Genomic DNA, 24,406 nt, shown 5'->3' with positions numbered 1-24,406 from the left:
CTAAGTAGTTTGCCTGGCGACGTCGCATCGTTGGCCATCTCTGCAGCTTCTCAAACACACACCCCAGCACCTTTTCTTCCCAGAGGTGTGAAACTACATCTCCCGACAGGCCGCGTTGCCCCTTCCCTTCCTCCCCTCCCCGTCCTGAGCCATGGCAACGGCGTGACGTGGGGATACCGGGAGCAGCGGTCGCGGCTTCAGTTCTAGCCGAGCCGGCCGCCCGGGCGGGTGCAGGGCGAGAGGAGCTGTAGCCCTGCGCCGCCCCTGCCCTCGGGGACCCTGAGCCCGCCCGGCGGCCGCGTCCTGCTGCTCGTCCTCTGGGGTGAGGAGGGCGCAGCGGGGCTCAGAGCCGACAAGGCAAGGCAGAAGCGCGCGCATGGCTTCGGCGAGCGCGCGGCGACTCTCGGCTGGGGCGAGCGCGGCGGCTCAGCGCTGCTGCGGCCTCCGGCTCCACCCGACCCCGCCCCCGGGCCCCCCGGGCCCCCCGCGACCAATGAGGTGAGAAGGAGGCACGGGCCTTCGCGCCGGAGGGAACGGGGTCGTCCAGGGCCCCACGGTTCCGCGGTGGAGGATTGCAACCCTGGGATCCAGGCGCGGCGGAGGGCGACAGCAGTTATGCCCTGGGGTCTAATGTAGAGACTTGGAGAAGGATTTTGGCAAGTTGTAGGCGAGGCGAAGGCCCCGGGGTCGGCGCCCAGAAAGTGACAAGCTCGGCGGGGCCCTGGGATGGTGATGCTTCCTTAGAGTCCTAGCTTTCAGGAGTAGCACAGCCCCCAGTCAAAGGCTATATTAGCTCTTCACTCACTGGAGCCCCGCTCTTCCCCATCCCTTCCCCCGGCCCTGTCCTCAGCTGCCCTCGACCTTTCGCACTCGTGACTGCGTGAGGGCTGCAGCAGGTGCTCGGGGTGAAGCTTGTCTGGACGACCTTCCTGTGGGATGCTCTTTCACCTGGGAGTGGTTGAAGAGAACAAGAATTGTGATGTTGCCTCTCTTTTTGGCCTTAGGTTTCTGACCTCTTGCAGCCTACTCTTGCCCCGGTCTGCACAGATCTTGGCGTCTGAGACAGGCTTACCTCCCAGCCGTTCCTTCATGGGCTTCACAGCCCCCTTCACCAACAAGCGAAAGGCTTACTCGGAGCGTAGGATCATGGGGTGAGCATCTTCCTCTGCCCTGCATCGCTCCCCCACAACCAACCATGCCCAGGTTAAAATGTAAGGGTAGTATTGGTGGGCAGGATTCATCCCCAGCCACCCCCTCTCCAGCTATATCTTCCCAGCCTTCCAACCTTAATTTCTCTGTGCACCTGTATTAAGTGAAACGTGGCTAGAGCTGGACTAAACTAAAAACCAAACCTGTGGCCATCAAGCTGATTCTGACTCGTAGGCACCCTATAGGACATAGTAGAACTGCCCCATGGGGTTCTCAAGGCTGTAAATGTTGATGGAAGCTGACTGCCACATCTTTCTCAGAGCAGCTGGTGGGTTAGAACCACTGACCTTTCAGGTAGCGGCCAAGGCTTAACCACTGCACGCCAGGGCTCGTTAGTCGGACCACAGGGTATTATTTCTCTGGTGACCCAACTTTATGTACCCCGAGTACAATAGTTAACAATTACTGAGCACCTGCTATGTGCTAGCAGCTAGGCTGTTAGGTGTTTTATGTGGATTTTTTCATTTAATCATCCCAAAAACCCGATCAGGTACTATTACCTCCAATTTATAGGTGAGAAAATGGAGGCACAGGTAATTTGCCTAGGGCCACATTGTTATAAAGTTGTAGAGCTGGGATGTGAGCCCTTGTGTGATCACAGCCTTTTCTCCCTAGACGGTCCCTCTTAAGATCAAAATAGGTAATACAAAAACATTCTGTAAACTGCAAAACATAAGGTATCATTAATACCATGGGAATTTACACATTTGTTTTCAGCAAGTCATTTCATCCAGGCTTGTTTGGGATCTCTAATTCCTGCGGGTGCATGGTTAGCTGGGCAGAGGAAGCTGACCCAGTTGGCAGTTCCTTGGCCTCTGTGAATCCCCTTCCTCTAGGTACTCAATGCAGGAGATGTTCGAGGTGGTGTCCAATGTCCAGGAGTATCGTGAGTTTGTTCCCTGGTGTAAGAAGTCTTTGGTGGTATCCAGCCGTAAGGGGCACCTGAAGGCCCAACTGGAGGTTGGCTTCCCACCTGTCGTGGAACGTTACACCTCAGCAGTTTCTATGGTCAAACCTCACATGGTCAAGGTAAGACCTGTCTGGGAGGGACTGACCAAGAAGTTTTTTGCATTCTCTAGCATTTTCATATTTAAGGGCTATTTTGATCTATGAGTCAGAGTTGACTCGACAGCAATGGGTTTTTATAAATTTATCTGTTTATCAAGTACCTCCCTAATATTAGAAAGCAGGAAAATTGCTTTTGGTTCTTTTTGCTTCCTGTATTTAGTATGGAGTTCTGGTGGCTCAGTGGTTAAAAGCACGGCTGCTGACCAAAAGGTTGGCAGTTCAAATCTACCAGCCGCTCCTTCGAAAGCCTACGGAGCAGTTCTGCTGTCCTGTAGGGTCGCTATGAGTCGGAATCGATTCGACTGCAATGGGTTTGATTTCGATTATGCTTAGTATAAGGTCCCTGGGTGGCACAAATGGTTTGTGTTCATCTGCTAACCTAAAGTTTGGCAGTTCGAACTTACCTGGCAGCACCATGGAAGAAAGGCCTGACAATCTGCTTTCGTAAAGATTACAGCCAAGAAAACCCTATGGAGCAGTCTACTCTGTAATATATGAGGTCACCATGAGTCGGAACTCACAAGGGTTTGGTTTTTTAAAGATATACTTAGTATACATTTTATTCCATCGTAATATTATTTAACTACTTGGCTGCTGTCCTGTTATTCTAGGCTGTTTGCACTGATGGCAAGCTCTTTAACCACCTAGAGACCATTTGGCGATTCAGCCCTGGAATTCCTGCCTACCCCCGAACTTGCACTGTGGACTTTTCGGTGAGTTAGGAGGCTGTGTGGCAAAAGGTTTGGATTGGGTGTGGGGGCAGAGTTGAAGTACAGTGACAGTGTTATTCTTTAAGAATAACTAGCGCATAGCATTTCTCAAGCCAATGGCAGCAAGTTTCCACAGCTCTGAGTTTTTATCAAACTTTCACTCCGTGCTCAGTCTTAAATTGGGGCCTTAGAGGGTATCTAAGGAACTGGAGGGGGAAAGTATGGAAAGGCACTGAGCAACAGTATTCTTGCCATTTGGCCAGGGACTGTCCAACACTGTCTTGAAGAGTTTCTGACTATCTCTTCCCATTCCCAGATTTCCTTTGAATTTCGATCTCTGCTGCACTCCCAGCTGGCCACCATGTTTTTTGATGAGGTTGTTAAACAGAATGTTGCTGCCTTCGAGCGCCGGGCAGCCACCAAGTTTGGTCCAGAGACAGCCGTCCCCCGTGAAATGATGTTGCATGAGGTGCACCAGACTTGAGGCAAAAGATTGTTCCCTGGTCTCTCCTCAATGCCTCCCCTTCCCCCCCACCGAATTCTCTTATTTATATGGTTTGGCTCCTGCTGCAGCCTGAGAGAGGAGTCTGTTCATAATACTGTTCTCCTCTCTCAATTACCCAGAAGTTGGGCTCTAAACTGGCTGGCAGTGCTGGGGGGAAGGGAAGGAAAAGGCAGAAGGTATGGAAAGGAGACATACCTAGGAGAGGCTCAGGCTCATCCTGAGAGCCCCATACGCCCACAACCTTCTCACACAGAATTAGAATTAGGACTCTGTGGTTGTCCCTGGGCCCCAACATGGTGTCTTAGTGTCTCACCAGGGGGAGACACCAACTTTTCAAGGGAATGAATAAGCAGAGCTTTTTCCTTCTCCTTTGGCACAGGGGTTTCGAGTGGTATATAACTTTTGCCCTGCCCAAGGTTTACGGAAAAGGCAACCTGCCCCCACAGGTTGAAATCCATACAACCTCACTTTAAGACTATTTCCATGCTATCTGGCTAGTGGAGAGCAAGGGGCTTACCATCAGTGCCAAAGGGCCAAGGAGGAAAAAAAGTACTGAACAGAGTTGTCTTTGTACACTTGGGTTGTACCTTATTCTTCCACTTAGCCCGAGTTTTTATAAAATTTTAATAAATTATGACAGTGTGAATTTGGCTTTCTTGCATCGTTTCTTAGGGGAATAATGTAGATAGAGCAGAACAGAAGTCATGGCTTCCTTCCCCCCGGGGGGATGAAGGTACAGCAGGAAGGCCTTGGACATAGTGTCCCAGCTAACTATAGTAGCACATTCTACAAGCCTGGGCCTATGACCCACCCCCTTGCCTATTTATAGACTTTTCAGAAGGTCAGTTACAGCAGGAGCCTCAGGACAGAAGCATTTGGTCTCAGACCTCCCATGTATCTGTTGCCCTCAGGACCACCTCTTGATATTTTGGGGGCCTCCTTAAGGGAGGATGTAAAAAAGAGTGGACACTCCACGAAGTACTGGAGCCCTCTAGTGGCTCAGGTCCTGAGCTAGCAGCCCTATCCCATTTTGTCCTTGGCAGAGTTTGTTCCTTTCACCCAGTGGGCTGGACCAGTTTCCTTGGATTAGTCAGATAAGCAGTTGTGAGGTCTCAGCTATAAACCTTGAGTGTTCTGCCTTATGACAAAATTAGGAAGGATCGGGGCTAAAAGTCAACGACTTACTAACCTTGAGGAACAACAAAAATCTCCTTTGGAAATCTTCCAGGGAGCCTGGCCTCTCTAATTAGAATGAATGCCAAACCTGCTTAAAGATATACACAGGATAACTTATAACCCACTTAGTGCAGGTTCTTACTAGCCAGATTCCTTACCTCATAATTGTCTTTCAAGTCTTATTTAATAGCAGGTTCAAGAATTGTTAATAAAAACATTTATTTTGCATTTTATACAGAACAACCTGAAGTCTGCAACAAGACTTAACAGTTACCCAGAGGTTTACAGACAGTGTATCCATCTCAACAGTGTGTTTCTGGGAATTGGGGATCCACACAAACACAGGCAGGAGTTGGGAGGGAGAAAGGGGGGACAGCAGGAGTGTATTTCAGTCCTTTCTCAAAGAAACGGCGGTAGAGCATTCTGAGTCACTGAAAACCTGTATAAACGGGGCTTCTAAAACAAATACTGTACTTGGAGCTCTTGGGGAAGAGTCAAGAAAAGGACCTTGATAAATAAGAGGATATTTTCTTGTGACAGGGGATGAGGAGGAAGGCTTACTATTTTTAATTCCCTCAGACTCAGGACCTGATATTCAAAGGGGACCATGTCCAATCTTGAATAATTTTCCTGCTCACAAAGAGGTGATGGTACCCCAGTGGCCAGATCATGAAGGTATCATGCTGATCGTTCCCAAGTCCCTGTTCTCTGCCCCATGGTAGATTAAAAAAGAAAAAAAAAGGCCAGAGGGTAGTGACTTCTGTTCCATGGAAGTAAAAAACTAAGATCACAGTAAGCACTGATAAAGTCAAATGACTGGGAAAGACCACACATCAGACAGTGATATGTACAACCTGCTGTGAAAGGCGTTTCTAGTAGGGACCAAGAGGGGAAGGTCCAGACCATTTTTAGCCTGAGGCATAGCAGGTACAGAGAGTCTGAACGGAGGCGAATACTAAAGTAGTGGGAAAGAGAACACCCCCAGACCTTAACTTTGATGGGACCGTTTAAAAAAGGGAAATAAAATCAAACATTGGGTGTCAATCACAACAAATGTTGGTGGCCTCTATGCTCATCTGGTAGCATAAAAAGCTGCCAAAGTATATCCAGCTAACAAACAGATCTTGCTGGTGGTGTTTGTGGGCATGGGAGAGGGCAATGGGCTTTAGTACAGCTGACAATCCAACATGATTCCTATGGAAACAGGGCAGAGTCCTGGTTTGTCAGCATACTGAGGGCTGGGCAGAGTCGAACCAAAAGCTCCAAAGTGACTGCAGTCTTTGTAACTAGCTCTGATCTGGGGGAGAGGGGCCAGATTCCCACTCTAGAGATGGCAGGAAGCCAAACCTGAACCATATCACATGCATTAGTCCTGGTCATCCTATACCTGATGGGTAACTCATACTGGGCAAGGTAAGGGATCTGGTTAGGGAGAAGGGGTCACTTTTAAGGTCTTAATTTATATTTTAACTTTAAACTTATTATCAGTGCCTCAGATACAATTTAATCTTAAATTTTTAAAGGCCCCCTCAAATAAAAGTATACTTTTTAAAGTTTTCTCACTTTCTGATAGTCAGTTTCCCCCCAGGCTCCACTTTTACCCTGACTTAGAGTCCACAAACTTTATCAGACCATCCGTGCTCATGGACTTGGGCCTCTCTAGAGGGAAGCCTAGCGCTCGGCTCCAGATGAGCTGTGCCAGCACTCCCAGTGCCCGTGACACCCCAAACAGCACCGTGTAGTAATTCATCTCCGTCATGCCATAGTACTGTAAGGTAAAAAAAAAAAATGCTTTGTTAAAGTCCCAGAGGTAGGCACATAAAAGTCCAGAGCGACAGAAAACCTTAGTGATTCCATTTTCCCCTTTTCTCCAAAGATTTAGCCTAGTCAGCCTTAAATAGAAATGACAGTGGGTGAAGTATAGCAATTGGGATTCTGAAAAGAGAACACATCCCCACAGGCAACTTTATCCAAAGGGTAAGGGAGGAGGTGTAAGAGTCCATGCTCTGACTAGGGAGTTCATTGCGTGCGTGGCAGAGAACAGTAGGATCTGGTACAAACTGGAAGGGAAGTAGGAAAGGGAGGACTCACCTGTAGCAGCACCCCGCTGTGGGCATCTACATTAGGCCAGGGATTCTTGGCCTTGCCCTGCTCTAAGAGGACACTGGGCACAATCTTATACAGCTGAGCAACCAACTTAAACATGGGATCATTAGGCAGGTGTTTCAAAGCAAACTCTCGCTGACAGGTATATCGTGGATCAGTCTTTCTTAGTACTGCATGGCCATAGCCTGGGACAACCTGCAAAGAGGGTGGGAAAAAAGTTGGTATTCAGCGATTTCTACATGTACGATTCAGTGACATTGATTACATTCTTCAAGTTGTGCAAGCATTCTCACTCTCCTTTTCCAAACTGTTCCTCCTCCATTAACATAAACTTACTGTCCCCTAAGCTTCTTATCTAATCGAGTAGAAATTCTTGTCCTACTATCTTTCCTAAATTCTTCAGAGTGGACACACAGGAAAAAAAAAAATCTCCTTCTACAGCATGGGGACCTCTCATTCTTTTCTCTTAATTCTTCCAAACTGCAGAACCTGGGTTCTTTCCTAGTTGTTAAGCACCTCTGCTTACCCGTCCTGAGTTTAGTGTGTTCCAGATGTAGTCTCGTAACTTCTCATCTGACACATCTTTGCCAATTTCCTTCTGTAGTTGTGTAAGCCAGACAAGTACTTCCTATGGATGAGGTTTGGAGAATAAGGGAGCATCAATACATATGCTGGGACAGAATGCCAAGATCAAAAACAAGGCATGGGAATAAGAAAAACATAAAGCCGGAAAAGAAAAAGAATAGTCTCACCTGATTTGCCAGTCCATGTAGGGGGCCCGCCAGCCCATTCATGGCAGCTGCAAAGGACAGATAGGGGTCTGAAAGGGCACTGCCCACCAAATGGCTGGTATGGGCACTTACATTGCCACCCTCATGGTCACTGTGGGGAAGTGAAAAAGGAGAGTCAAGGCCAAGGGAAGGAAGAGAAAGTAAGGCCAGATTATGGAAACACAAACCTTGCTGTTCTCTTGTCACATACTAGCCTAGTTCTGGGCTGACAGGAGCCTATAGCCAATCAGACATACACAAGCTATTTTAAGAGATGGACCAATGCCATTACCAGCTTTTGCTTATTAATCCACAGAGCCAGAGAAGTTACTGGCTGTTAATGCCTGTATGCCAAGCTACCCGACTCCCACCTTAGTTTTAACAGCAATGGCCAGAAGAGGGAGCTCCTGGAAAGCTCTAGGACCCTCATGTGAGCAGCTAGTACCTTTTCCTAGCTAGAGATATGATCTAGTTCTTAGCATGGTTACAGTAATTTCCCTAGACCTTTTGACCTTCCTTACTAAACTCCCTTCTTGCCTTGTATCATCCCTTATGCCATGTTTCCATCTCCTTGTTGCCTATCACTTATTGCCAGAAGATGGGAATGTTACAGAGCTTTCCTTAAAATGTCCCACCAACCCAGGCATCTGATAGCTACGGTTACTGGGTCTAGCTCACCTGTGGATGGTGAGGTATAAGCGCATGAGCTCAGTGAACTGAGCATCAGTATAGCCTAACATGTTGCTGAAATTGTGGGACCAGTCCAGCTTAGGGTCAATAGCCCCAATACTGCTGCCCTCCCGGTAGAGGTTCCGGTAGATCTTTGCTGCAACACAAGGTAGCTTTGCAATCAGATCCATAGAGTCTTCGTAAATCAACTGATGGGAGAAAAGGAAGACAGAGAAAAAAGAGGAATTATTAGCAATGAAGAACTTGGGCAAGGGATGCTTGCCCTCCATGAATGGGGCCATTCGGGTTGACAGTTATATGCTGAATGGTATATACAGAGTATGTTTTCGAAGTACAGAATAACAACAATAACCATTTAACTAAATAACTGTGACACAGGCATAGCACTAATTAATTCGCACATACTATCTTGCATATATTAAAACAGTGACCCAATTCTTACCGCCCTACAAAGTATAGAATGACCTCTGTTTTATAGATGAGAGAACTAAGACCCAGAGCATTCAGTTATATGCTGAATTCAGGTTCTGAACCCTAATACATTTAACCACATTTCCCACTACATCATGAAAGGACGAATAAGTCCTCTGCACTCAATGTGCTAAGATACTAGGTTTTAATAATTTATTCTGTGTTCTATCTTCCAAAGAAAATTCATCACATATACCAAAAGTGAAACAGTGGCATTTTACTATTACTGCAAAGATTTCCATTTTTTAAGCCCTTACTATATATCAGGTTCTGTGCTAGATATATTATTTGCATTTTTTTTTTTTTTTCTTAAAATAATCCTGTATATCCCTATCCTTCATTTTATAGATGAGGAAACTGGGGCTTGGCCAGATTAAGTAACTTGTACAAGGTCAGCCCTTTTGCTAATAGGCGTCACCTAACTGAAACAATTATTAACTCACAGCCACTCTTGTTTCATCTATACCCTTATACTCACTTCCCAATTTAAGCAAATTCCAGACATCATATATTTCAACATGTAAATAAGCATGTATCTCTAGAAGATAAAGATTTTTCATAAATGAAATCACGAAAGCATTATCTAAGAAAATTTTAACAAATTCTCTATATCATTATATATCTAGCCAATATTAAAATTTGCCTGATTGAAGCTTAAGCCCCCACACCACTGGTTCAATTGTTTGAATCAGGACTAAAATACAGTTTACGTATTGCAATTGTCTTAAATGTCTTTGAAGTCTCTTTTAATCAGTTTAAGTGCTCCCCTTTTTTTATCTGTGCAATGACTCTGTGGAAATCTGGATAATTTGTTCTGCAGAGTTTCCTACAGTTTAGGTTTTGCTGGTTATATAGCTGTGATGTCATTTAATAGGTTCCTCTTGTCTACTGATAGATCTAGAGGCTTGAGCAGGGTCAAGTTCAAGTAAGACTACTTCATAAGTATGTAGTGTTGTGTTCATTTAGCAGGAGGCTTATAATGTCTGGTGTGTTTCTTTTTGTGATGTTAATAGCTTGCTTCAACTTTTATGTCTCAGTTTTATCTTCTCAAAAGGATTTTAAGTTCTTTTGGGGAAGGGAAAATTCTTTATTGTTGTTATTAAACAATCTAAAAAATTTGCTTTCATCCACAGTTTCAGGTACATAACATAGAATAAATACATAGTGCTATTCCAACAAGTGGAATAACTGGCTAAGTGCTCCTGCAAGCAGTCATGACATTTCAGTAGGTCTGTTGGAACAAAGAGCAAAATCTGTAATAACTAGCCTATTACTCAGGTACTCTCTGAATTTTATCAATGCCGCCAGGATTCAATGAGAATAAAGCCAAAAATTAAAAAGCAAGAAATACTTAGCTTACACTTGCAAGTTCTCCGGAGATTACTTACATAATAATTATACTATTAACTTCATTTCCTTACAGGTTTACATTTCCTAAGGAAGTACGTTACTTCCAGAAGTCTGCACCAAGATATGCAGTTTTAAGGAACCTGCAATCATTAGCAGAATGTCAAGAAGAGGATCCTGGGCTAGGCCAACTGGAATCTGTGGAGTATATACTCATTTTCAAAATTATTTGGAAGATAAATGGCCACATCATAAAGGGACTACAAAAAGAAGATTATTTCAACTTCCATCATTGAAGATGAGTTTTTTTAAAAAGAAAAGAACGTGACAGAGAATTCCTGCTTATTTCTTTAATAAACTTAGACCAAGGTGCTATTTACATACTTGTACCAACTTATTCTTCATCAATAAAGCCTTGGAAGAAAGATGTTAAAACATGACACCATCATAACTGTCCTGATAAAGGTAACAAAGACTTTTATAATCATCATCATGAAGCACCATTTCTATTGCCAGGAAAAATCTGGTCAAGGTTATTTCATTTAGCTATCAATTGTTATTAAGAAGACACAAAAAGAAGAGGCAGTATTAATGGTGAAGAGACCCTAGAGTCAAGTAAACCCAGGTGCGAATCTAGTCTCTACCACTTACTAGCTGTGTGACCTTGGGCAAGTTACTTCTCTAATCTTCAGTTTCCGTATTCAGTAAAATGGGAATAATAAATAACACCTACCTCACGGGGTTGTTCTGAGGATTAAATCAGATAATGAATATAAAGCCTTTAAGCACGATACTTTGCATGTTTTCAAGAGTTGTTAGCTGTTAGGGATGATGATGATTTTATTATAAACAGCTTCAAAACCTACATATACCATTCATAAGCCCTACAAAACTTCATCCATCAGCTACTTAGCAAATATTACTAAATTCGACAACATCTTAAGGCTACTAGTTCACAATAGCTGGTTGCATCACAGCAATCTTCCATCATGAACGAAGTTAGTCAGTCAGAAAGAGACCTAAAAGCTGATTAAACTCTTTCAATTCAAGAGATTATACCAGTCATCTAATGTTATGGAAACTGTTATGGAGGAAGTGCTGTAGGTAGATCATCCTCTTGTGGTACATGTAAAAAACAGTGTGAGCTGATGATTATGGGAGAGACTTCGACAACATGTAAATGCCTTACCACAAATTTTTAATTAGAAATAACCAGCTGAATGCTATCATGTAATTCTACTTGGACAGCCTATGGTTAAATTAACCAGACAGAGAACTAAAGTGAAATAGCTTAACTGAGCTGGGACAAGGAGAGGGGAGAGGGAGATGGCAGCAAAAGCGCATCAGGCCCCACTGAACTAGAACAGTTCCTTTGTACAGTGCAAACTTACTAGACACACAACCTAAGATGGACAAATGTGTAAGTATTGCTTACAAATACTGTCCAGAAGATCAGCAAAGTCCTGAAATACAACCTGTCTACCTGAAATCAGTTACCCTTGGATCACATCTCACAAAGAGATGATGACAGAATAGTCAAGCAATGGCTGCACACTGAAATGGAGGTAATATAACAGCAAGCAGAGAAGAACAAGATTCATTTTAGTGATTCAGTAAAGGACAGTGTCAAGCAATGCAGCATTAGATGCCTGGGAAATATAAAACAAAACCAAACCCATTGCCATCAAGTTGATTCCGACTCACAGGGACCCTATAGGACAGAGTAGAACTATCCAAATTGATCCTGATGCCAAGTTGTAGCCTGATACTTCCCTAATAAACCACATAATCATGAGTATGGTCTGTGAGTTGTATGTGGCCACTGCAATGAATTATCAAACCCAACAGAGTATCAAACCCAGCAGAGAAGGTACAGAGTGCTATGGAAGGAGGGGGGGATGCCTGGGTTCAGAAATGGTGAAAAAGTTGCCAAGCGGAGGTATGTCTGACCTACACTCATAGCATTCAGCTTTGTGTTTTCTTGATTCTCATCCCTCCTCTTGAACGTAGATGAGCTCTAATGCTAGCGGACTGCAGTGACCCATACAGAGAACAATTACTTGAATAACATTTAAAAAAGAAAACTAAAAGCAATACATGCAGATCATAGGACCTTCTATACCTGCTGATGTGTGGCTTTATAAATGCTTTAAGTGGTTGTGAATGTGTATATATTGTGCCATTCCTACTGTCATGGACTGAATTGCATCCTCCAAAAATGTTGTCATCTTGGCCATGATTCCCAGTCTTATGTGACTGTCCCCCATTTTGACATCTGATGTGATTTTCCTATATATTGTAAATCCTACCTCTATAATGTTAAAGAGGTGGGATTAGTGGCAGTTATGTTACTGAGGCAGGACTCAAATCTACAAGATTAGGTTGTGTCTCAAAACAGAGAAGCGAGCAAAGACACAAGGACCTCATATCACTAAGAAAGCAGTGCCAGGAGTAGAGTGCATCCTTTAGACCTGGGGTCCCTGGCCTGAGAGGCTCCTAGACCAGGGGAAGATTGATGACAAGGACCTTCCTCTAGAGCCAACAGAGAAAAAGCCCGGCACCCTGAATTTGGACTTCTAGCCTACTAGACTGTGAGAGAATAAACGTGTTTGTTAAAGCCATTCACTTGTGGTATTTCTGTTATAGCAGCACTAGGTAACTAAGACACCTATACCTTCTTCCCCAGTTCCAACCAGATTAAACATCAATATCAACCCCTCCCTCTCTCCCACAAGAGCAAACACAATTCTCTATACAGAGTTGGCACTGAATACTGACCAACCAAGTCAAGCAGGATTTACCAAGACCCAAGGGGGTTTCATCAGACCAGTGTATCATGTTATTCTGTGCCTTGCACCACAGTGAACTCTTCGGGGCCTTTCTGGTGTTTCGCACTTCGTGGTCAAAAATCATTTAGTGTACAAAATGGAGCTCTGGTGACACAATGGTTAAGTACTCAGCTGCTAATCAAAAGGTTGGCAGTTCGAATTCACCCAGAAGCTTTGTGGGAAAACGACCTGGCGATCTGCTACCTTGAAGATTACGGCCTAGAAAACCCTGTAAGACAGTTTAACTCTGTCACATGAAGTCGCTATGAGTCGGAATCGACTTGACAGCATCCAACAACAACTTTGCAAAAAGGAACTTTTCTATTCCTGTACTACCTGTCCCCGAATAAGAAATAAAAGCACAGGAGATATCCTACATAGCCAGATAACTTGTACTTTATCCAGTGTTTGTTTATGGAGCAATGGAAAGAAGACGGAAGGAATTATGTGCGATGTATCTGGAAAAGGCAGAAGAGCTTTACTATACCCGAACAACAGAGTTCAAACTATTAAGCTTATATTTCATTGTCAGAAAATAAAGCTCATTTGTTACTAACCATCTTCCCACCTAACAGGTATCTTGGGTGGGCTAGCACAAAACTATGGCTGACTGGTATTAATTACTCTAGACTCTAGAGTTGCCTTAGTTGCTATTCACCCAACTTCAAAGTTTTCTCAAGGTTCTCCTTATTTAAAGAAGAGGGAAAAGGGAATGAGTGACCCTCTGGGGCTAAGGTGAGACTGCTATGCAAAACCTTTCTCAGAGACCTTCAGAGATCCTGCAGTTAAGCTGAGAACTCTTCGATGCTCCAACAGTCCTGTGTACATACCTCTAACTACAGCAAGATAACCTCAGTGATAGACACCATTCTCTAGTCATCTTTATAATCCCCATAACTGATACAAAGTAAGCTACAATAAAAATCTGTTAAATGAGTTTCCTGCACAGTAATTTTCCTAAGATTCTATATTCTCCTCTTCTCCCTTCACACTCAAGCGCTTTGAATCTCTATCACACATTAATTACCCCACCCAAATTTCTTACCTCCCAGTACTTGGTTCGGGTGATGCCCTCTGCATATGCTCGGGCAAAGTTACTTTCGCTGTTGAGGGCCGTAATGGCTGCACTGAGCTGAGACATGGGGTGTAGATTGTTGGGAAAGTTGTCCAACATGGTGACCACATGGGAAGGCAGAGCCGCCCTCTTTGCCCACTCTTTCGAGAGCCAAGATACCTGTGAGACAGAAATACAGCTCAGAATACTAGCAAAAGACAGGAGAAAAGGACAGTGACAGCTGAGCACAGAAAACCGAGAATTCAACCCAGTCTATTCACATAGCAGATTCTGCTCTGATTTCTTCCCCTCACTGCATATCTGTAACTACCACCTGTAGCCAAATCAGGATGAAGTGTTTGAGATTAGAGAAAGGCAAAGGAGGAGGATGGGAAGGGCTGATGTCCTTTTCCTTTACCTGTTCTTCTGTTGGGATCTGTCCAGTTGCCAGCAGCCAAAATAACCCCTCCGGGAGGGGTTCTTCCCCACCCTTAGCCTTGGGTAGCAGTTTCTGGCATTCAGGGATACTATAGCCTCGGAAACGGATGCCCTTGAGGGAGAAGAGTGAGAATTACAACTCCTAAATTTACTGTCCTGGAAGTCATATAATTGACTGATCCTACTTAAAGCAGACCTTTCAACAAGTTAGAAAAGAACCTGTAAAGCTTAAATTGTCACATAACTTACTTCTATTTTTGTACTTTTATATTAAAATGGTAACCATCCTTCAGTTATTTCATTTATACCTATTCTCCACCTTCCAAATATGAAGGTAGGTGTTTTGCTTTGTTCTCCTTACTCTCACTGGCCTAATCCATGCTGTGTGCAGTAGTAAGTGCGATGATTATAGTTACTGACATGAAGGTGTCTCACCTCATCAGGATCAAGAACTGATGTTTCATATATTAATCCCTTCATGCCTCTCATGCCACCATACATCTAAAGAAAAGAAGAGGATATGACCAATAGTCAGTATTATTCAGGCTAGAGCTTGTCAAAGCTTCATGGGATCTGGGAAAGGAAATTTATTCTGACTTGCAAGACTTCATTTGGAGGAAGAAGATCTCTGAGGAGCTAACTTACTATAAAACAGAACTTTGGAAATGAAAATATTAAATTGAGAAGTCAGTTTTTCTTCAACGTTTCTGCCGCTATTTGCTTCCTTTCTTCTTGTATTTTATTTTTTCTGATCTTTACCCTTACCCTCCCCTCTCATTCCCACCAACGAAAGTAAACAGAATGAGCTCCATTACAGGGGAAGGAAATGGAGACCAATGGCTGAACATTGCTGTGGAACTACCATCTGAGCTGCTCAGAGTCTCAGAGCCAGGGAAAAAGTCTGTTCTGAAGAGCTATGGTGATGCAGTGGTTAAGTATCCGGCTGCTAACTGAAAAGCTGGCAGTTTGAACTCATCAGCCACTCAGCTGGAGAAAGATGTGGCAGTCTGCTTCCGTAAAAATTAAAGATTACAGCCTAGGAAACCCTACGGGCCAGTTCTGCTATGTTCTATAGTGTTGCTAAGGGTCAGAACTGATTCAATGGCAATGTTTTTTTTTTTTTTTTTTTTTAAATATGTTCTACAGGGCCTGCTAGGGCTGTGGTTTAACTGGATGGTGGATATAGCATCAACTCAAAGACAGAGTCCTGGCCCCAAAAGATAAGGGGTTGGGAACAGGAATGGAAACTTCACTCATTCCTCCCTTGGTGAATTAGGTTAGGCTCAACTAGTAAGTTTGTAAGGAAAAAAGTAATCTCTAATGAATACCATAACCTCGACATTTCCTTGTATGAGGTAGAACACTTTTGAATAGCTCGTGAAAAGAATGGTATTTCTGTTGAGGCACGTTAGAGCTATTTCTCCCAGCCAAGACCGACCCCCAGAGCCCTTACCATGTCCACAGTGATTTGGCCCACTACTGTCTTTCCATGTTGCTGCCTGAAGGTCTTAACTCTGGCCTGCTCCTTAGGTATCAGGTCAGCCAGTACGTCTTTCAAATTCTAAAAAGAGAAAAAGAAGGGCTAAGTGATGGTCAGAAAGCTGATTAGATTTTCTACAAAGTAGAGGTGTAGTCATGGATTGAATTGTGTCCCCCAAAAATATCTGTCAACTGAGCTGGGCCATGATTCTCAGTATTGTGTGATTGTCCACCATTTTATGTGATTTTTCTATATGTTATAAATCCTATCACTATGATGTAATAAGATGGATTAGCAACAGTTATATTGATGAGGTCTACAAGATTAGGTAGTGTCTTAAGCCAATCTCTTTTGAGACAGAAAGAGAGAAGCAAGCAGAGAGACAACAGGGACCTCATACCACCAATAAAGCAGGGCCAGGAGCAGAGCGCGTCCTTTGGACCTGAGGTTCCCGCACTGAGATGCTCCCAGACCAAGGGACGACTGATGTATCACAAGGACCTTCCTCCAGAGCTGACAGAGAGAGAAAGCCTTCTCCTGGAGCCGGCACCCTGAATTCGGACTTCTAGCCTACTGGACTGTGAGAAAATAAACTTCTCTTTGTTAAAGCCATCCATATGTGGTATTTCTGTTATAACAACACTAGAGAACTCAGCCTAAGACACCAGGATAATGACTAGAGGCCAGGTGATAGCCTAATCCCTCCCTCATCCTAGGGTCAGGCTGCCCCACTGATTCTTAGTTCTCTTTTCCAAACCTTACCGTGGAGGAAACACTGGCATGCCGGGCAGCAAGAACAACACAGGAGGCATTCTGCAAAGAAAACATAAAAGCATTATGTAATAGCTACTCCTTCCTACTGTGTATTAACAGGAAGGCATTTCAGTGACTCAACCTCTTTTCATCTTAGCTTCTTAGGACACTTAGACATAAAACCAAAAAACCAAACCTACTGCAGTCAAATCAGTTCTGACTCATAGTGATCCTACAGGACAGAGTAGAACTGCTCCATTGAGTTTCCAAGGACTGCCTGGTGAATTCGAACTGCCAACCTTTTGGTTAGCAGCCGTAGCACTTAACCACTATGCTACCAGGGTTTCCAGTTTGACATAGAAAGCTCTAAAAGGCCCTGAATAGCTTGAGAGGAATCACAAGCCTGGAAGCAGCAGCAGGTTTAACTCAGCTTCTAATATTCATAGCTTCCTTTGCATTCTCTGAAGAGAGTCTCTTTCCCATTATCTTGGTTCCAGGGCAAGGCTTTGTTAGGCACAGAGAAAAGGTCAGAGAGCCAATTGCTGGGGTTCTCAAATTTAGATGTCAATATTCTAAGTGGCCCCAAGGAAAGCAAATGTGTAACCTGGGCAATTACTACTTAACCCTGCTGGTAAGGTCCCTCCTGTACCTAGTTTTTTTTGGCAGTACTTCAACCTGAACTAGAATTTTTTTTTTTTTAGTGTTTTTAATATTGAAGTAGAGAAAATATGTTTTTATCGGTGTTTTTAGTATTAGAATAGAGAAAATATATTTTTAGTGTTTTAGTATATTTGTATAAACTGTGATTAATTTCTAGTTTTCAAACATAATTACTTGCTCTAAAATCCGTCTCATGATTGTTTCTATGAAGAATAAGGTAATCAATTTTTAGTTGTTGTTTAAATTATGTTCCTTTCCCGAAGAAGAAAAACACACACAAAACCAAGGTAGCTGAACAAAGCTTAAATCCATCTTGTGACAAGAACCAGGACAGCATGAATGGACTTACAGGACTCCAGGATGACATGAAGAGACTTACAGAACTTCAGTAATAGATCACTTCATCATCATGTCTACCTCAAAGAAAAACCAACGTTCCTGAAAACCTTTTAAACCCTGATCTTCCCCCTATAAAAACCCTCCAATTAGTCCTCTAGTTTAGACAGAATTTGAAAGCAATTTAACCTCTCTGTCTCTTGAATACCGGTATTCAATAAAATACTCTTACCTCCTCCTGTCTCAGTATCGGCTTTGCGGCAAGCAGCACGAATCCGCAATTTGCGGTAACCAACCTCTCCAGCCTAGGAGAACCCATAGGCAGAGGGCAGCCTTTCCTAATACTAACAATACTTCTAATGCTCTTAGAAAAAGCAGAGAAGGTAGAAAACTACTCAATAGCAACAACAGAAACTAAAGAACTGGAAAAGAGAATGACATGACACTTAAAGAGGGTGAAATAAAGACATATCAGGTAAACGAAAACTAAGGGTATATCACCTACACACCTGTATTAAAGGAATTTTAAATATTAAAGATATACTTTTAGGAAGTGAAAGATCCCTGGGTGGCACAAATGGCTTGTGTTCAACCACTAACCTAAAGGTTGGCAGTCTGAACTCATTCAGTGGCTCCATGGAAGAAAGGCCTGGTGACCTGCTTTCATAAAGATTAGAGCCAAGAAAACCCTACGGAGTAGTTCTACTCTGTGATATGAGGGGTCATCATGAGTCTAAAATGACTGAATGACAATGGGTTCTTTTTTTTTTTAAAGCAGGAAAATCATCCAGAAAGATAGGTCTGAGACTCAAGAAGGCTATTCCTTACTACAGAAATAGTGTAGCCAGTCATGCCTATGTTAAGAGAAAGGTGCTTTCCCCAAAGTAAAACTATTTTCTATGAAAAGATTGCTGAGTTGCCAAACAAAGTTCAACTTTGAAATAAGACCAATGATACTAACTAGCTGTAAGGCCTTACACAAGCAGATTAACTTTTCTGCAAAAGATTACTTTGAAGATCCAATGAGACAGTCAAAGTAAGCCTCAGTTTCCTCATCTATAAAATGATGCTGATAAACCACACACTTCACAGGGCAGTCCTATGACAAATGACCACGGATGTGCATGCCATTCTGCAAACTAAATTCCAAACAGCTATATGCCCTAGCGGGAGAGTTTTGTGGGACCCAAGGCTTTTTAGAATTTAGCATTTTCTGTTGCGGCAGGGATGGGGAATGCGGTGTGGGGGCGGGTTGCAAAGTGAAGATTCTTCAGAAAAGGTTTTGTTTAAATACTTTTTGTGTTTTAGGTGAAAGTTTACACAGCAAATTAGGTTCCCATTTAACAATTTTTATACAAATTGCTCTGTGACATTGGTTATAATTTCTACAATGTGTCAATATTTTCATTATGTTTCTTCTGTTTCCACTGATCTGATCTTCTCATCTTTGTTTTTGGGTAAATGTTGACTGTTTGGTCTCATATAGTTGATTGTTTAAGTGTGCACATTACTCACTGGTAATAATGTTTATTTTAGTAAGCCAAACTATTATTTGGCTAAAAGGTAATCTGCTAAAGTAGCTTCAATTCCAAGTTCAAAGGGTATCTTAGGGCGATAGTTTCTTGGAGTTCCTCTAGTCCCTACTGGTCCAGCAGGTCTTGGCCTTTTTTAGGAACTTGAGTTTTGTTCTACATTTTTCTCCCATCCTATTCAGGACCTGCTATTGTGTCCCTGGTTAGAACAGTAGGTAGTGGTAGCCAGGCACCAGCTAGTTCTGGTCTCAGGTTAGAAGAGGCCGTGGTTTGTGTGGGCGATTAATCCTGTGGACTAGTTTCTTTTTTGAATCTTGGTTTCCCTCATTCTCTTTTGCTCTAGACGACTAGAGACCAATAGTTGTCTCTTAGATGGTCACCTGCAATCTTTTAAGACCCCAGATGCTACTCACCAAACTAAGGTGTAGAACATTACCTTTATGAACTATGTTATGCCAACTGACTACTAAATTGCCTTTTAAGCCAGTAAACCAATCCTGGAAGTGGTTTGGATACTTTTAGGAAGTCTCCATAAGTGTGGCCCCACGTGTTTCATTACATAAACGGACACTGGATATATCTGCAGCACATATCAACCCGTATACACAGACGCCTACAGATACACCTACACATGCCAGTGCACTCACTTGCATATGCCTTCCTATACACATATATGCATACATATCTATGTAACCACACACACATTTTTTGGTTATTATTGTTGCTGCATAACTGTATAATATTTACTAAAGTTGTCCCTTTTTCTTGTGTACTTCTTAGTGTCTTCATTTACCTTATTCGAGTTGTGCAGACTTCACCCATACTGTATTCGGTATTGCCTTTCCCATCAGCAAAAATAACAAGTGTCCACGATCTAGAACGTAATTCCCCCTCCCTCCTCCCACCATTCCTGGTAACCATCAAGGAACGCTGCTTTCTGTGTGTATACCTACTCTTTAAGTTTTTGTAATAGTGGGGCCATGAAGTATTTGTCCCTTTGTGATTGACTTATTTCACTCAACATAACGTCCTCTAGATTCATCCAGAAAAGGTTATCTTTAAAAGAATCAATCCAACCAAAGCCAAATTCAAAGAACATGAGGCAAGCTAATATGTCCCAAAGCAAAGTGGGAATACCTCAACTTGCTGTTAACCAGGGCTGTCTTTAACTCCTTTCTAGAGTTTCCTCCAGCTGACTGAGGTATATCTCAGCAAGAAGAAGGCAGCACAAACAGCCTTTTAACTCCTTCACCCTACAGTGGGGCAAACAGGAAGCTGAACTCAGCATTCAAGAAATAACTTTGCCTTTTCTTATTAAAAAATTAGTCACCAAAAAAGGAACATGTGAATAAATTCAAATTATTGTTCTACAGACCTAATCTTGTTCAAGCCAGTCTATGTTCCAAGGCTCTACAGATCCACTCCCATCTCTGAGATACCACATCAGCCTTGCAGATCTTTTAACTGTGGTTGATTGTTGTGGGGTTTTTGTTTTTAAAGGGGCTATAGTACACAGATCATCTGAGAGATGCTGAAAGTTCTCCATAATGATAATTTTTCCACTTCTAAACCATCTTTAAGTTTCTACAATGGTTCGCAGGGAGGAAAGATTGTAAGGAGAACATTTTAAGGTTAAAGAGTCTAACCAAGATCAACAGATAGAATAACAACCCAAATCTTAAGATGAAGATGGAAATTCCCTCATGTTGGAGAGGTTTTTCTTCCACTGGTATGACCATTAAAATTTCCCCCCCTGTGAGAAAGAACTGCTAGAACCAATGAGATGCCTTCTTCTTTTACTTCATTAGGCATTAAAAAAAAAAAAAGGTGGAGAACCAGAAAGAAAAAGGTGAAAGGCCACCCAATAAGGCTGTGAGAATACAACATAATTTAAAAGGAATCAAATGGGTCACGACTGCTGCTTAGTTACAGCCATCTTTTAGATCCGTTTGTATGAGTGCTACTTTAAGAGAACCGTTAGGGAAGGGGAGCTTAGAACTATCTCCCCACTTCACCCTCAAAATTCTAATTTTTTTTACCATTTAATGAAGAGCCTCAGGAGCAATCTAATGACAGCTGACCTCAACTGTCCCTAATCTCCATCAGCAACATTTCTTAGCCAGATCTCCAATTTGTAAAGCAACGCCAGCTGTAGACAGCTTTGCTACGTATATACAGAATAAACTAGTATGTTGTTTCTACTAAACTCCTCTGCCACTTCCTGGCTGTGTGACTCCTGCCAAGTCAATCAGCCTTTGTGCCTCAGTTTTCCTTATCTGTAAAATGGAAAAATAACAGTACCGACCTCAAAGGATTGTTATGAGGATGATATAATATTTACAAAGCATTTAAACCAGTGTTTGGCACACAGCAAATGCTTTGTATTTGCTATATAACAAATAAATAAAATAGTATAGGCCCTTTCTAGTATCCTTCAGTGTCAGGTTCATTCATGTTTTTACCTAACCCTGAAGCTTAGGGAAAAAAAAAAAAAAGAAATCAGAGCTGTTTAAAATATAGCAATTCATTGATAAGGAGCCCTGGAGGCACAGTGGTTCAGCTCTTGGCTGTGAACCAAAAGGTCAGTGGTGTGAACCCACCAACCACTATGCACAAGAAAGATGTGACAGTCTGCTTCTGTAAAGATTACAGCCTTGGAAACCCTAAAGGGCAGTTCTCTGTCCTAAAAGGTTGCTATGAGTCAGAATCGACTGGATGGCAATGTTTTTTTTTTTTTATTTCATTGATATGATCGCTCAAAACGCTATGTGACCCCAATACCGCCTAGCATGTTTTCTCCTTTTTTCAAAATGGGCGACTGAGAGCTTGCCATAACTAACCCCATGATGAACCTATGTTTTCCCCCTTCCTCTGCCTACCTCCTCCTTCACATAATGACTTTGTTTTGACCTAATGTTAATGAGTTTATTCTTTGTTTGATCTGATGCAAACAACTTCGTTTTGTTCTGTCCGACCACCTGTGATTTACAACCACCCCCCCCACAAGAAAATGAAAATCTGAGCCCAAGGGTCTGATATTTATCTCTTTAGTCTGATAAATAGTCTTTTGCCACTATCTTGTAATGAATAAATCCTCTGGCAGGCCATCTGGACTACAAAGACACTTCTAACCCTTGTAAGATTCTATATAAGCTCTAATGTAAACGTGCTCTTTGGGACGCCATAGAGACAGCCTGTGTTGCTGCTGGGTCCCTGGTGATGTATACATCTCCTTAAACTTTCTCACTCTAACTTGGAGTACATTTTATTGGCTCGACTGCTTCCAGGGCACGGACCCTAATCGGGTAACAGCTAGTGTAGGAAAGACTCAAGTTAGGACAACTTTACCTCTAATGATGTAGTGGACAGAGCATTGATTCAGAGTTAGTGTAAAACTGCCGTGGGGGCAGTATCTTACCTCCTCCAACTTCACAAGGGGAAAGGAGAATCAAGATCAACAGTCCAGGGCTGATTCCTATGAGGCCAAAAGTCAGACATGCCTTCCCTCTCTGCCGTCTTTACCAATTCTGACACCAACTGTCCTCCCACAGCACTCTCCACTTCTCCGCTGGATTTGATAATTCATTGCAATGGCCACATAAAACCCACAGACAATACTCATGATTATGGGGTTTATTAGGGCAGTAACAGGTTACAATTCAGGCTCAGGAACACTCAGGATACAGTTCTTCCATCAGGACCTCTTTTCAGCTGTGCTCGCAGATACAACTCTCTCTGGCCCTAGGCCTCTACTCTGTTCAGGCAAGTATTACAAAGCTCTTTTAGCCCCTGCCAGTAAGTCCCCAGAGGCACCCCACACACTCAGCTTCCTCACTCCATGGGCCAAGAAGCCCAATGGGTAGACTCCTGCCAGTCTCATCGTCTTATGGGTTACAGCTCACTCGCTCGCTCTCTCTTGGTTTCCTGACTCCGGGAGCTTCTCAGTGCAGGCTTCCTGGGTCCAAAAGGTCCACTCTCTGCTCCTGGTTCTTCTTCCTTGGTGGTAGCAGGATCCTCTCTCTCCTACCTCTGGAGTGGCTCATTTCAAGCCTAGCAGGATGGCAAAACTGACCAATCCCCTTGGTGGGCTACAGTTACTCTATATGCACAGTCCCACCCAATCACTTGGGTGGAAATTACAAGACCATGGCAAAAAATGCTACACAAAAGTGATCTATCACACCACCACACAAAAGTGATCTGCCACACAAAAGTGACCTATCATGCCAAAGTTAGGGAAAGGAAACCTGGGTTCTAGTCCACAGCAAAACAACTAACTGGTGTTTCCCTTTCTATCTCTGTATTTAGGATAACATTCAAGCTAGTTAGTGCTCAGAATCCATTTGTAAGGATCCAACAACAACATATGTAAAGATACTCAAAAGCCCTGCTACTTCAAATGCGATCTCCTAGCCGACAGTATCAACATCACTTGGAGCTTGTTAGAAATGCAGAATATTGGGCCCCACATCAGACCTACTGAATCAAAACGTGCAGTTTAATAGACTCATCAGGAGAGTCATATGAATAATAAAACTTGAGATACACCCAGGGTCTAAGTGTTGGACAAAGAAAGTAGCAGGGAAGAAACAGCCTGGGGTGTGGAGTTAGCAAGGAGAGAGCCGTAAATCCTGGTTCCGCTGGGTTTCTAGCTGGGTTATCCTGACTATGTAACCTAACTTCTAAATCTCAATTTTTACATTTCTAAAATAGTAACAATGTCTATTTCAGAGTAGACAAGGAGTCGTTGTTAGGTGCCATCAAGTCGGTTCAGATTCATAGTGACCCTATGTACAATACGTACAACAGAATGAAACACTGCCCGGTCATGCACCATCCTCACAATCAAGGGACTAAATGAAATAACTTACACGAAAGCGTCTAGAACTGTGCCTTGTGCATAGCTTAGTTCAATAAATACTTGTTTCTTAGAAATGTGTTGGCCTATTGCCTACCATATCAATCTTCAGAACTAATGTTGCTCTTTCCCAGGAGTTAGATCCCAGGAAAGAGGCAGTCAAGTGGGGGTGAGGGGTCGGGGGGAGAGGAGAGGAAGGTGGGGAAAGGAGTGAATCAGTAATTCCTTCCAGCTGTGGAACAGAAAACAAAAAAAAGCCCCAGTTTCTCTTTTAAGGTCGTCTTGGCTAAGAGGGGAGGAGTCTCAGGGAGAGAAAAGAAATTTCACTAACCCTAAATCACAAGTACAACATAAATGTCTCTAGACAAGAGGTGCTAAAGGACTGTTATGTCCAAGGCCTCACAACTCAATTTCA

General features: G+C 43.0%; 2 protein-coding genes across 3 annotated transcripts in view; one reads left to right on the top strand and one right to left on the bottom strand.

The window, feature by feature from the left end:
• The first annotated feature begins 221 nt into the window (after positions 1–221).
• COQ10A (coenzyme Q10A) lies at positions 222–4,878 on the top strand. The gene is made up of 5 exons (XM_003405129.4): positions 222–498; positions 1,005–1,151; positions 2,046–2,238; positions 2,889–2,990; positions 3,304–4,878. The coding sequence occupies exons 1-5, from the start codon at positions 377–379 to the stop codon at positions 3,469–3,471; spliced, it is 732 nt and encodes a 243-aa protein (XP_003405177.1). The 5' UTR covers positions 222–376; the 3' UTR covers positions 3,472–4,878.
• The window catches only part of CS (citrate synthase), a 31,844-nt gene continuing 12,308 nt past the window's right edge, over positions 4,871–24,406 (bottom strand). For both annotated transcript variants that reach the window (XM_010597982.3, XM_064284066.1), the window contains exons 2-11: positions 16,615–16,665; positions 15,826–15,933; positions 14,808–14,873; positions 14,353–14,484; positions 13,926–14,114; positions 8,223–8,422; positions 7,527–7,656; positions 7,301–7,402; positions 6,760–6,969; positions 4,871–6,436 (exon numbers count right to left, since the gene is read on the bottom strand). In XM_010597982.3, coding sequence (XP_010596284.1) covers positions 6,266–6,436; positions 6,760–6,969; positions 7,301–7,402; positions 7,527–7,656; positions 8,223–8,422; positions 13,926–14,114; positions 14,353–14,484; positions 14,808–14,873; positions 15,826–15,933; positions 16,615–16,665 — 1,359 coding nt within the window. In that variant the 3' untranslated portion in view covers positions 4,871–6,265. The remainder of the gene's footprint in view (positions 6,437–6,759; positions 6,970–7,300; positions 7,403–7,526; positions 7,657–8,222; positions 8,423–13,925; positions 14,115–14,352; positions 14,485–14,807; positions 14,874–15,825; positions 15,934–16,614; positions 16,666–24,406) is intronic.

Source organism: Loxodonta africana, chromosome 4, assembly GCF_030014295.1.
Source record: "Loxodonta africana isolate mLoxAfr1 chromosome 4, mLoxAfr1.hap2, whole genome shotgun sequence".
Taxonomy (NCBI): Eukaryota; Metazoa; Chordata; class Mammalia; order Proboscidea; family Elephantidae; genus Loxodonta; species Loxodonta africana.
Note: the sequence above shows the minus strand (reverse complement) of the source record. Positions and strands in the feature narration are given on the sequence as shown.